We start from the raw sequence: 14,612 nt of genomic DNA, 5'->3' as shown, positions 1-14,612 counted from the left end.
GGTAAATAGACTGACCTTCTTGAATCGCCATGTCAACAGCTAGCCCAGAAGCTGAATGCAGAAGCTTTTGATAATTCTGTGCATTCTGGTCAAATAGCTGTACAAGAAGAGTACACGTCTTTTCATATTCGCACCTGCTGACTGTGCACAGCTGCTCCAGCTGCTGGAATACAGTTGCAGTGTCATCCAGGGGGTCATCTAAATTATCTCTGAAACACGAAAGACATTTGCTTAAAATGTGGTACATCTTAATCACAACACAGAAAATTTGCAATGTAAAAATGCTATGATGAACCAAGCAATCAAAGACAAATGGATTGGAAGGTAAAAAATAAAACCCCATATACAAAGTTGATGTGATTATGCACACAAAAATTACCAAAAACCCACAGACACAGAAAAGCATGTAGTTCTTACTAGAACTAAGACGTGAATTTCCTGAGGTCATAGCAAACAGGCTCAAAATGCAAAAGCAGCTGTGCTGCTCTATAACGGCAAAGAAGAAAGGAAAATGAAATATCAAACAACAGTGTCATACAATTTAAAAGGCATGGTAAAGCCAGGCATGGTGGTATACACCTGTAGTCCCTGAACTCAGGAGGCAGAGCAGGTTAATCTATGTGAGTTTGAGGACAGCATAGTGTACATAGCAAGTCCAGGACAGCCAGGGCTACACAAAGAAACCATGTCTCAAAAATAAAACAAACAAACAAAAAACATGGTAAGCTGGGTGAGGGGCACATGCCTTTAATTCAAACTCTCAGGAAGTGAAGACAGAAGGCTTGGCCTCAGTTACAAGTAAATTTAAAGGCTAGCTTGGAGCCCATGAGACACTGTTCTCAAAAATAAGTCAATAAAAATAAGTAACTGAATAATAAAAAAGAACTAACCAAATATGCTCAAAATCTAAAAGCTGAAATTATAATCTACTGATAAAAGTAAGGAACTAAACAAATGAAAAGGAAGACACACCATATCTGCTGACTGAAAGACTCAACATTGCAGCAAGCTCAGTTCCTCTCTCAAATTAACAGATGGGATTCCATAAAATCCCATCAAAACAGGACTTTCCTTGTAGAAATTCACAAACTGGGCAAGAGAGAAAGCTCAGCTGGCACAGTGCTTACTGCAAAGCCTGGGACCTGGCCTTACACATAAAGATGGAAGGACAAAGACAACTGCCAGAAGCCGTCCTCTGATATGCACACAGGTGCTTGCCATGAATTCTCCCACACACAGCAATAATACATTTGTAAACAGAGTTAGAGACTGGAAAACTGATGCTAAGCTTTACATACAAAAATGAAAGGAAGAAATGAAGGGGTTAGGGATTTAGCTCAGTGGTAGGGTGCTTGTCTAGCAAGCGCAAGGCCCTGGGTTCAGTCCTCAGCTCCAAAAAACAAAAACAAAAACCAAAACAATAACAACAACTAAAGGTAACTGAAAATGAAATGAAGTACAATAGCCAGAACAATTCTGAAAAGTGAAAACCAAGTTAGAAGACTCACACTGTCTGGTTTCAACATTTATGTCTCTATAGTAACTAAGACAGGGCACCCCTGGGAAGGTATGTGGATTGCTAACAACAGTCTCAAAAGGCTCCATATACATGCGGTGGATTAATTTTTAACAACAATGTAACTGAAAGCCAATTAGAAAGGATAGTCTGTATTCACAAATGATGCTGGGTGATGAACTGATGACCCAATGCAAACAAGATGAGGACAAAAAGAACATTATATAACATTATATAACATTACATAACAAATATAAATACCTACATATTACACATACAACATAAAATACAAACGTGGCTTTTTTGTTTATTCATTTTCTTGTTTCTGAGCCAGTCTTCCTTCCTGTGTGACCTAGGCTGGCTTCCATGCAAACTCACAGCTTGTGATTCCCTGCCTCAGCATCCCAAGTGCTGGGGGTAAACACGTTTCCACACTCAGAACAAAAATTAACTTCAGATGAGGAAGGGAGGGAGGGATTGGGAGGGAAGGAGAGAGGAGGCTACAACTGGGATACAAAGTGAATAAACTGTAGTTAATATAAAACATAAAAATCTAAAAAAATTAATTTCAAATGGCTCACACACATAAGTGTAAAATCTTAAAACTGTAGAAGAGTGGAGAAAAGCTCTAACTTGGAATGTGGTAAAACATTCCTTAGATACAGTAGTAAGTACGATACATAGAACAGAAAACAATAAGCAGGAGCTTATCAAATTTAACTTACTAAAGACTCGGAGAGTAAAAAGGCAAATGACAGTCAATAAGAGAGTAGTCTGTAAGACTCCAACAAGAATATATGAAGATTTGTGAACAGAATATATAAACTTCTAAAATCTCAATCTACAAAAATAACCCAATTTTAAAAAGGGGTTGGCAACAGAGTTTTCTTAGTTATTTTCATTTTATTTTATGTGTGAGGGCTTGGCTGGTGTGTGTCTGTGCACGTGTGCCTGGTGCCCACGGAAGCCAGAGGACAGCTTCAGATTCCCTAGGGCTGCAGTTAGACAGGTGGCCGTCAGCTGCCATGTCGGTGCCGGGGACAGAACCTGGGTCCTGGAAAAGAAGGCTCTTAGCCACTCAACTACCTATCGCTCCAGCCCCATGGCAACACATTTGACAGATACTTGGCCAAAGAATAAACGCAGACAGCAAGTAAGCATGTGAAACAACACTCACTATTATGAGTGTTGGAACTCATTGACTGAATGCAAATCAAAATCACAATGAGGTGCCACTACACACCTACCAGACTTACCATAAAACTAAAACACCAACAGCCAGTATTGCAAACTTTCATATAAAGTAGGTGTTAAGTAGCCGATGTTAGAGCCACTTCAGAAAAGAGTTTGGCAGCTTTTATAAGACAATAAATACTTATCATGCCACCAGGAAACCCACATATAGGTATTTTACACAAGAGAAGTGGAAACATGTTCATATAAAATTGTGCACAGGAATGACGCCAGCATTTATTTCCGTTGCTAAAAAAGCAGACAATCCAAATATCCATGTACAGTAAATGGGTGCACTGATACATTCACATATGGGATTCTACTCTGTTATAAAAAGAAGAAAAGAAGCCTCTGATAGAACATGGAGGAATTCTAAATCAAAGACAACAGGCTTCAAAAGCTAAATAAATCTCTGATGATTTCATGTATACAATATCCTAGAAATGGCAAAAATTGCAGGAAAAACAGATTAGTAATTTGTTAACTAAAAAGGGACCAAAGCGTCTCTCCGGTGATGGTACTATATTCAATCGTAAGTACAGTGGTTACACAACTGTACCTACTTGTCAGAACTCATAAAACTGTACATACATCAACAATGGTAACCTCAACATTTTACTTCAATCTTTAAAAATCCCAAGATGAGATACATAAAAATAAAACATTTAATAGTTTATACCTCACAACAATGGCAACGGATTCCAATCGGGAAGTGATAAAGGCCTTGGTGATTTCAGGTGCGTAAGTGTCTAACAAGTGGGGTTCAGCTGACTTTACAAAAGGAACGGATGCTACCATCCTCTGCCACAGAGTTAATAAGTAATGAACACTGTTGGGGGCGAACTCCCAATGCTACAAAGAAACACAGCAAATGTTATTTAAAATGACATTATAGCTTTCCAGACTAAAAATCATACAGCAAAATTACCACAGGCAAAAATTAACTGGGCTTGCTATTGTTGCTGTTGTTTTGGTTTAGGGGTTTTGTTTTGAAACAAGGGCCTCAAGGAGCCTAGGCTAAGCCTTGAATTTATTGTGTACCTGAGAAGGACCTTTAACTTCTGATTCTCCTTCCCCTGCATCCTGAGTGCTGCTATTAGACATATACTACCATACCAATTTGCATGGTGCAGTGACAGAGCCCAGAGCTCTGTGGATATTAGACAAGCATTCTACGAACTGAGCTACATCAGCAGCCCTGACAAAATTCACTTGTATCCTGATAACTAAGGATCACTTAAAATAACAAATTTTATGAATCCAAGAAGTATTAAAAAACTAGCATCTCTCAATGACTACTAAAATGTTACCACACTTCCTTAAAATCTATTCCACAAATATTTTGCAAGAGCTGATATCAAGTGGAAATGGCTTCCCAAAAACTTGCAAAGGAATTTTCCCGTAACACAATCTGTAAAAGCATTCTTTTTACTCTTTAGATTTGACTACAGATTCTCATCACTCAATTACTAGAAATTTAAGCAGAATACCAATTTTTATTATTTTATGTGTTACAATGACTATTTTACCTAAAAACTTTGTAAAGAATAATTCCAAAGTACTCAAATAAGCATTTAAAAACAGAAACCACCTCCACCAAACCTTTATCAAGAAACTGTTTAAATATTATAGTTTGACCTCAATTGTACCCATGTACTTACCTGTAGGCTGGTAATAGTAAAATTGGCAATCAACCCAATAACTTCGGCATACTCCTTCACCAGCACTAATTCTCCCAGCTGGTAATTTGTCTTTAAACGAGCCAAAAACCGACAAAATTCATGATAATTGCCAGGATCAGACAAACCCTAAATTAAGATACCAAAAATAAATAGATAGATGTAGAGAGATAGATGAATGAATAAATAAAGGCTCTTCAAAGAAACTGATAAAAATCCCCATGTATTTTTATTGATACCCTTGGTTCCATAGTCACTTACTTTGCGGCTGATGGTTAGATAGCAATATGAGGAAACACATGAGCCCTGCTAAGTTTAGTGTCATTGTCAACTAACAATAAGGAATCTAAAGTAGAGCTTTTAGAAGTAGCACTGCACTAAGGCACCTAAAATATGTTTGGAACTTACTACACAAAAAGCTTTGTGTGTGTGTGCACGCACAAACACGCATGTTCATATGTGTGCATGCCTTTATACATTATCCAATGGCACAAATAACAAATTCTTTTAATTCAACACTTATTAAGTAGCTATAGGTTCTGTGGCTCCAAGTTAACTTCCTGTCTCTAAAAATGACAAGGTATTAAATAAGTTACTGCAGTGAAGGGAACAAAGTTTAACAAAACCCCTCCAGAGCATACAGGTGACTTTTACAAGAAAAGTTAAAAGGAAGAGACCAAGAAAGGCCTTTCCAGGCAACTGTGAGTGGCCTGAATACAAGACAGCCAGATACAGGCACAGACACAGACAAACACATTACCCTTATATTTAAACACTGCCCAGTATAGCTGGCATATTTAAAAATGGACTGGTTGAATGAATAATAATACTTAAAGAATATAAAGATTTTACTAATGGGGGCTCTAGGAAAGAAAAACATTATCTATTATCTAGGATAAATTCCAAGAATACATCTTTTTTTTTTTCAAGACAAGGTGTCTCTGGGTAGCCTTAGATCACCTGGATTCACTTTGTAGACCAGGCTGGCCTCAAACTGACAGAGATCCACCTGCCTCTGCTTCCCCAAGTGCTGGGATTACAGGCATGTGCCACCATGCCCAGCTCCAAAAATATACCTTATAACAAGGTCTTTTAATACACATTTGTAATTCTAAAATGCCAGGTTGACTTTTACACTGAGCAGGAAATAATCTTAGGAGTGGTATCTGACATTGGCCCAGTATCTCTTACAGTATAGTTGATGACAGTAAGTTGCACAGATAACTTACAACCTTAAAGTAAAACCCCATCTATTAGCAAAATGAGTAAATACGACACATAAGCTAACACTGAAAAGATAAAGACAAATCTGTACATTGTAAGGTATCCCACCTGGGAAGTACTGGAGTGTAAAGGATGTGGGCAGGGGATGTCTAGGTTGCACGATCAAGATATGTTATATACACACATGAAACTGATAGAGCAAACGAAAATCAAGATACATTATATACACACATGAAATTGATAGAGTAAATGAAAAGTATTGCAAAAATTAAAATGAAAAAAATCTCTTTAGTAGCCAGGAAAAAAAAAAGCCTTTGTACAATGGTAATACTTTATTTCTATACAAAGTTATCAATGCCCCAAATTGCCAGTAACAGAGAAACAGATAAAGCTCTTTGCGCTGCTATTTACGTGTTTACAGCCCATGGTTTAATTACAAATTCATTCAGCCAGAAAAACCAAAGCAAAAGTGATACAATTGCTTGTTAGACATTCTAAACCTCTTGTGAATGTCTCTGCGTGAGTGTGCTGGAGCTAATGCAGTCTATTTCTAAAGCTACAAACTGAGGTGTCCACCAGAGGGCAAAAGACACTATTTCAAAACTTAAGGTAACTTATTTCAATATTAACAATTAAGTTTAAGTTATCTCCTACTTCAAAAAGCAGATATAATCCTCAAACACTTCAGCAATTTAACTAGTACAAGCAAGAAATAAAGTACAATGAAAGATGAAAGCATGATTTAAAACATGACTTCTATTTATACTCACCTAAAACAAAGACAAACATAAAAGAAGGAATACCAAATCAACATTGAAATACTCATTTAAAAAAAAAAACTGTAGCAAATGAGACCTCAGGAAGATGAATATAATACTAAATATTTTCTTCCCCAAACATAATAAATTTAAATTTTTATTATAAATTTAAATGTATTATAATAAATTATAATAATTTTAAATTTCATTATGTACCAGTGGGCAGAAATATGATTTCTATATGCCAAATATTAATTAAATTATTTCATAAATACCTGAGGGTTTTCAAGTATCCTCTTTACTCCTTTAATTAAGTTACCAAGGTACTTGGCACGTTCAGGACTGCTAAATAAGGATCTTCTTGTAGAAGCAAACTGAACCAAGCATGAAAGTGCCTAAAAAAACAACAGACTTTTTTTCACATCAACTTTAGAAGTAGCTACCATGTCCACTATCACCATTCACAAGCCTTTGCCCCGTGCTAAAAAAGAGCACTTACAGGTAGTCCTTGGGTTATTTTTAAAATCTCTCAGTCTCCTGTGCTTGGGGAGACATTTTTCTCTGTGGCTTTCAAAATGCTGACTTTTTTTTTTTTAAGATTTTGTTTTTATTTACTATGTATACAATGTTCTGCTGCATGTGCATCTGCACACCAGAAGACGACACCAGATCTCATTACAGATGGTTGGGAGCCACCATGTGGTTGCTGAGAATTGAACTCAGGACCTCTGGAGGAGCAGCCAGTGCTCTTAACCTCTGAGCCGTCTCTCCAGTCCCCAAAATGCTGACATTTTTATTTTAGTTGTTTATTTGCATTTTACAAAGGAAGTGGCCTCATGGGCTATGGAGACGGCTCGGTGGGTAATGACACTTGCATGAACACCTGACCACAAAGCCGGATATGGCCACGCATGCCTATAAGGTCAGTGTTGGGGGAAGAGACAGACACCAACAACTTGCTGACCAGCCATTCTACTCAAAAGGAGGGAGCTTCGGGTTCAAACAGAAATCCTGTCCCAAGGGACTAAGATTCACAGCTATAGAGAAAGTGTGCATGTACACACGCACACACGCACACACACCACATGCACACAGAAGCCATTTTAAAGAGAAAAAAAGGATTTCAAGGTGACATTGTCATGCGAGAAATCGATGTAGCACTGTGTTCTTATTTGCACCTATCCCCCTCTCTCCTTGTTGGATCCCTTTATACCTCCTTCTGATTGTGAGACATACAGAATGTACACTCTTTTATTTCATATATGCCAAATCTGCCAGAGCAGGCCCTAAACTAGGATACACTCAGAAGGTGCCCAACTGCTTAAGACACCCATTCTGTCTGTGAACGAATGAACTAGGTGTTCTATCAGAAACAAAATGATCTTAAAGTTACAGAGTATTGTAAACTATATATTATAGATCCTGCAAAGGAGTAATAACTCCTTAACTGAATCTGGCACATAACAAATTTACTCAGTCATAAAATATATTCTACACCATTCAAAAACATCTTACCGGGGGTGGGGGTTGGAAACGCTGCTGTAAGAGTTAGGAACTTTCTAAGGAGTATCTGTGACCTAGCTATCTTCCTGCGTTTCCAGGCGATTTCATTACTTAGGTTCCCAACTCCAACAGCAGTTACTGTTACTGCTGTCTCAGTAACCTAAAAGACAAACTGATCTCTGTATGTTTAATCTGGGTTCAAATGTTTACTTGCCTAGCTAACATTACCATTAGCCAATATTAAAATATTTCTATTACGAGATTTCATACAAAACGTTTGGTTCTCGTGATAAAGGTAAGAACAACAAACACAGGAGTCTTTCTGCTTGGGCCGTGCTCCAGTGGTAAAAACAAAAACTCTCCTCCTTAGGCAACTCTGGTTCACAGGACTGGGAGCCATCAGTGTATTAAAAGTAAAACAGCATTAAAAGCATAATTTGGGGGATAAAAAGACCTGAACTTTAATCTCAATGCCAATATCTACTCTGCTGCCCTGGGGAAAGTCAATTAGACACTCTGGGTCTGTTTTCTGTTTTTCAAGTCAACCTACTGAGGACAGTGTTATTATTGCAAGGTCACTGTGAGGATGAAACAAGATAAGCACCACATAACGGGGCATCAGGCTAGTTATCTCAAAGCAGATGTTCTCTTCTGCATTTCTAATCACAAGCATGTTTTTGCTTTACACTAAAACATAATCATATGACTTCATGCTTTTTAAACAACTAAAAGCAATTTTCCTGGATGAAAGACAAAAGGATGAAACACAAGCTCAAATACCCTCTGAAACGCATAGTAAAACCTTAAACTCTAAGTTCAAGAACAGACTTGTTGGGCTAGAGATGCAGCTCAATAGTAGAGCACTTGGCAATACAGTCTTCCTTTTAAGAGACATTTAAACAAATGCACTTTAAACATGGAGTATGTCCAGGACACAATTCTCCAATTTCTAGTAGCTTGGATATTAAATTTACATTTTCCCCAACACTGCTATATATTTATGACTCAACAAAGTTGTTGTTTATAGTCTCAAAGTTCTACGCAAAACATTAACTCCAAAAAAAAAAAAACAAAAAACAAAAAAACTGAGCATACAAGAATGATGAGCACAAAATCAAGTGAATCACTCATCACGTTTGCTTCTCTCAGAGATTTCTGATGGAGACCACCAGTCATTAGAGGCTAAAGAGTTAGAGGTTAGAAGAAGGAAGGTTCCAGTGTCGTGGACTTGGCATGTGCATACTGATTGGGGAGTGAGGTAGAAGTTGGTGGACTGTCCTGGCTTTGGCAAGAGTAAGATCAGTTTCCGGTTCTGAGCTTAATCACACAGTGGAGTGGACTGTTAACAAATGCTGAAAATCATTTAACAAAATACAATCAGAAGTAAAGAACTACTTGAGAAATATAACTTGGTTAAATGCGTAAGAATTTTTGAGGTGAGTATGTATTACCCTGACTGTAGATTAGAAGAGAATCGTATGTACGGGGCAGAGCCCGGAACTTAGGAGGAGGAGGACAGAAGACAAGTTTGAAGGCAGCATGGGCTATCCAGAAACCAAGCCAGAAGACTGACATCAGCTCCGTTACCATACTCACATCAAAAGTGTGGGACCATCGGTTCAATTCCCCAATAGGGCAAAAACGGTAACAACAAACTATCAAGGGTATCATATCTTTAAGAAATAATTAATGACTTGTACTTACTAACTGCGACAGTAGTGGTGGAAGCGAGTGATACAAATTGAAGAAAAGATCCAATGTTTCTGGGTCCAGGAAAACTGGAAAAAAGATAATTTTCCTAACACCATTACTTTCACTAAAACATCACACAAATGAGAATGTCAAGACCTCTGCATATGGCCAATCATTGAAGCTAGGCTAGTCATTCATTCATTCAATCTTGGCTTTTCAAGGCACGGTTCTTTGTGTAGCCCTGGCTGTCCTAGAACTTGCTTTATAAACCAGACTGGCCTAGAATTCAGAGATTTTCCTGCCTCTGGCTCCTAAGTGCTGTTATTAAAGGCATGTGCCACCACAACCTACTTGCAGCTGGGCTACATTGATTCGTAAGGTTTTTTTCCTTTGATAAATGAGACAGTATGAACATAAAAAATAGCTAACTAAAATGGTATTAGTTCCATGCAGTTATCTACATTTCTAAGTAGAATAAAGTTAGTTTATATTCACACTAAAATAATATAAAAATTGTTTTAAAAGTATGAGGATAAATACCACTAGAAAGCTTATAAAAAGCAGTTATGTCCTGTCCCATTCATACTTTCACATTTAAAAATAACTGCACAAATTCATTTGATGTCACCTGAACCCTCATCGTAACTGTATTGTTTTACTTCTCTAACTTACCCTGAAACCCCCAGCTCCAACATTCTCTGAAATCAGCTACCCATCCTTTCTCCTCCCACTACCGTCACAACTCACGATATAATCAACTGTAAAGTATTTACATGTATAACCATGCAAAGAATGTTAACAGCTGAGCCAAAGACTATATTATCATCTCACACAATGATCTCTGTACTATCACTAATTTTTCCCAAATGTTTTGACAAACTCACAAAAAAAAATTTTTTTTAATTCTTCCTAACATTTCTGCATAACTAATCCAGTATCATTTCCATTTTGCTACACCTATCACTCATTCTTCAACTTCAACTGGCTGATTCTTAACTTTGTCACATATCTGTGTCTGTTTTACATCTATTTATTGTCATCTTGTTTGAAGGGTTCTTTCCCGAAACCCCCTTCTATTTTGATTTGTATGTCAAATACTTCGCTGAAAGCAAATACATGAGGGATAAATTTGGAAGGACTTGCGTGTCTGAAAAAGTATCTTACTTTTCATAATTCCCATTCAATCTGAAAACCTGCAGAAGCAGGCCTGAGGCCTACTGTGAGTCACTGCTGCTGCTATTGAGAAGTCTGTTGCCACTCTAGATTCCAAATATTGCAAGGGACTTACTTCTTCCTCATGCACAAGCCTTTTCCTGGGGCAGTGTCAGTACAAAGCTAGTGCTTATCTTTTTTCACTCATTATTCTGGTCACCTGGTCCAACTTTCAATTCATAAATTTGTTCTTCAATGCTGAGACCATTTTGGATTTTCAATTTTCCTTCTGTTTTTAATATTTATTTATTAATTATTTACACAGTGTTCTTCCTCCATTTGTGCCTGTACACCAGAAGAGGGCACCAGATATCGCTACAGATGGTTTTGAGCCACCACCATGTGGTTGCTGGGAACTGAACTCAGGACCTTTGGAAGAACAGTCAGTGCTCTCAGCCTCTGAGCCACCTCTCCAGCCTCCCTATTTCTCTTTCTAGAATCTTCAATAATCAAATGTCAACCTCCTTGCTTCACCTTCTAATTTTCTCATGTACTTTTTCTCCTATCAAATATCTTGCCTTTTTATTCTACTTTGTATATTTTATTAACTTCCTCTTCCAAGATATTTACTAACTTGTTAAATTATGTGGCAAATGTTCCATTCTTGTCTCAGAAATGCTTTATCTTTTTTTTAATCTCTAGCAATATTAATCACACCCTTTTGAAGTTTATTTCTATTCTTCACCTTATATACTAATTCTGCAACTTTTTAAAAAGTTAAACTTTCTAAGATAATAAATTACAGATTCAGAAAATGTAATACAGACCTACACCACATTTTACACAGCTGACCTACGCTATGTTTTACCCACTTTCCCACACTGGTGATCTCTTATAAAAACAACACTAAAATATCACAGCCAGGAAGCCCAGCACAATCTCCCAAACATACTGAGTCCAATTTTATATGCATTTGGATGTGCCTACATATTTTTAGCCTGTGCATTTTTATTATATGTGTTGGTGTATGAATTCATCACCACAGCCAAGATGTGGAATGCTAAATACTTTGTTTATTAATCTTTGATTCCTAAATCAGAAGTCATTAAAAGAAACCTTTATGTTAGTTCTCTACCTGATATCCCCAAATCTGAAGCTTTTCTAGTTTAATTTTTCAAGGGAAAAAGCTGTGGAAAGAGAAGACCAACTACAGGGCCAAAGGAGTCAGTCAGTCTCTCAGCTGCACAGGCCAAGATTCAAATTAGAATAAAATGCTTAGCACTCACTCTCCAGCCCCTCCCCTACCTCTGCCCTGGGGCACCTGAGTGATATTTTTCTGCAGTGTTGGGGAAACATTTGGTTTCCTTCTTGATGTCCCTACTATCACAAAGTAAATCAGGACTCTGTTCAGCCAGACAACTCCCTCTGACTAGTTCACCTCACAATTCTGAAAAAACCCTCTGGGTGACTATTCCATCTTTCCTCACTACTTATGCGGACAGCTCATGTGCTGTCTTGTCTTTTTCTCCTGGAATCAAAATGTAGCAGTCATTATGACATGAACAAGACAGAGCACTTCAACACTAAGTATTAGTAGCTATTCTGAATTAGACCACTGAGAAAAAGCTACGGTATATGTATAGCTTAATTCTGCACCTTGTATGTTGACCATCTCTCATGTTAAACCCTTCTTTCTTTCTTCTTACTTGTTCTCCAGGTTGTTGGAACCTGCACTGTGCAAAGATCATCTGCGGATTCGTCTGCTGAACTGCCAAGAAAGTCAAAGCTCAGGCAGCTGAGGACCAGCTTTAAAACCTGCATCACCAGACTTTGTTGATTTTGATCCTGGAGATTTAAAGGTTTGGCCAACACCTTCAAAGTTAGAAATAAAACATAAAAGACATTTCAACACCATAAATTTAATTATTTCTTCAATGTAAAATGAAAATTAGTAAAAAAATTTTAAAAGGGGGAAAATGGTAAAAGTCTTTGCCCACAAATTTCTACAACAGACTAGTTTCAAATTTCACCCTGTAAAATGAGAATAAAATATATTTAACTACATAATGCAGATCACCTTCAAAAGTTCTAAAACACAAGTTAGGCCAGGTGAAGTGGCACATACCTTTAATCCCAGTACTTGGTAGGCAGAGACAGGCAGGACTCTGAGTTCAAGGCTAGCTTGGTCTACATGGTGAGTTCAGGCCAGCCAGGGATACATAGTAATACCCTGTCTCCAAAAATAAAAAATTTTAGTGAGTTTTAGAATAAATACTTTACATAGCACAAGTGTACAAAAGCACAGAATTTATTAACTTAAAGAGTGCTTTGAAAGCCAGGCAGTGGTGGCACATGCCTCTGATTCCAGCACTCAGGAGGGAGAGGCAGGTGAATCTCTGAGGTTAGCTTGGTCTACAGAGTGAGTTCTAGGACAGCCGGGCTACACAGAGAAACCCTGTCTTTAAAAACCAGAAAGAGAAACAGTGCTTTGAAAAACCTGAGACTTATTTTCTTCAAAAAATGTTGGCTAACTTCTGGTGTAAAGAGATGCATTCAACTAACAGAGGCCTTGTGAATGTGGTCAGGGCACAAGCTCCCGGAGCACAATGCTGACTGTCTTGTGCTATGGTTGTTTCCCACACAACCTGCACATCTTGGAGACTATGAATTATTTGTAGAGAAGCCTACAATAATAAGAAGCCAAGAATAACGATCCTATTTTATCTACCTTTAAAAATGATATTTTTCCACACTACAAAATATTTTCAAAATAAGTCATTTAAGTAGATTTCCTACAGTGAATAACAATGTAACACACCAGGTAACAGTATCAACCCAAGCAACTTAAAATTTGAAATGGCCTGCAACATCACTCAAGAAGGGTTTGATTTTGGTGAATTTCAAATTTTAGATTTAAAAATTTTTCAACTAGTAAAGTCTAAACAAATATCCTAAAATTTACAACACTCCAAAATCTAAAGCACTTCTGGTCCCCAGTATTTATAGAGGACACTTAGCCTGTAACAGAACTGGACAGGCAGGAAGCAAAGCTTGCTGAGTTGTTCTGGGAAATGCTTTACAACACCAAATAAACAAGCTTGAGCAGTATGACAGAATCCTTCCTAAGACAACTGAGCTGAACACAATCATGAAAGCCATGCTTGTTCCACGGCACTAAGAAACAGGTAGGAAATTCCTATTTCTCAAAGAAACTATTAAAATAATTCAGAGAAAATTACAAAAAATAAAAAGAAAAAAGAAAGAAAAACTGTATCCCCATCTAAATATGGGCAGGCAGATAAACTAAAACTCAAATTAGCCTGCCCAACTAGAAATCAACAGCAAGGTAGAAACTACTATGGCCTAAACACAAACACTGAATTCTCTATGGATGAAGGAAAGTTTGTAGAGATTTACTGTTTTTGGACTGGCCACAACAAATCTCTTAAAAGCAAAACCAGAGGAAAGCAATGCACCTGAAATTCCCTCAAAGCACTTAAGGCTCCCACACAACTCCAGGAAGCTGAGTCATCAACTGACTTACCTGTTTCAGGAGAGAGCAGGCTAACACGAGGATGTCCTTTAGAGAAGTATCACGAAATGAGGTAGCTATTTTCCTATGTTTTGCTGACGGTCTGGAATAATCAACCTAAAAAGGTCAAGAGGAGTTAGTTTAACCAAACCTATAAAAAATAAGGCAAACACATTCTACGAACGTAACATGATGCACTAGTGATCAGGTGTCATGAATACAGAGCTTATAAAGACTGAGAAGGGATTTGCTTGTGATTACTTAGTGACAGAGACAGGGTTAGATCCCTCTCCAAAACTATCAGTTTCAGTGCCAATATAGAA

The 14,612-nt window shown here is 37.6% G+C and overlaps 1 protein-coding gene across 2 annotated transcripts in view; it reads right to left on the bottom strand.

The window, feature by feature from the left end:
- Ranbp17 (RAN binding protein 17) overlaps window positions 1-14,612 on the bottom strand; it is a 316,632-nt gene that overhangs the window by 276,562 nt on the left and 25,458 nt on the right. For both annotated transcript variants that reach the window (XM_060363875.1, XM_060363876.1), the window contains exons 6-12: window positions 14,302-14,406; window positions 12,464-12,629; window positions 9,618-9,691; window positions 6,686-6,805; window positions 4,411-4,557; window positions 3,429-3,601; window positions 16-209 (exon numbers count right to left, since the gene is read on the bottom strand). In XM_060363875.1, the coding sequence (XP_060219858.1) occupies window positions 16-209; window positions 3,429-3,601; window positions 4,411-4,557; window positions 6,686-6,805; window positions 9,618-9,691; window positions 12,464-12,629; window positions 14,302-14,406 (979 nt within the window). The remainder of the gene's footprint in view (window positions 1-15; window positions 210-3,428; window positions 3,602-4,410; window positions 4,558-6,685; window positions 6,806-9,617; window positions 9,692-12,463; window positions 12,630-14,301; window positions 14,407-14,612) is intronic.

This window comes from Meriones unguiculatus, chromosome 11 (genome assembly GCF_030254825.1).
Source record: "Meriones unguiculatus strain TT.TT164.6M chromosome 11, Bangor_MerUng_6.1, whole genome shotgun sequence".
Lineage (NCBI taxonomy): Eukaryota > Metazoa > Chordata > Mammalia > Rodentia > Muridae > Meriones > Meriones unguiculatus.
This window is presented reverse-complemented; position numbering and strand designations above follow the sequence as displayed.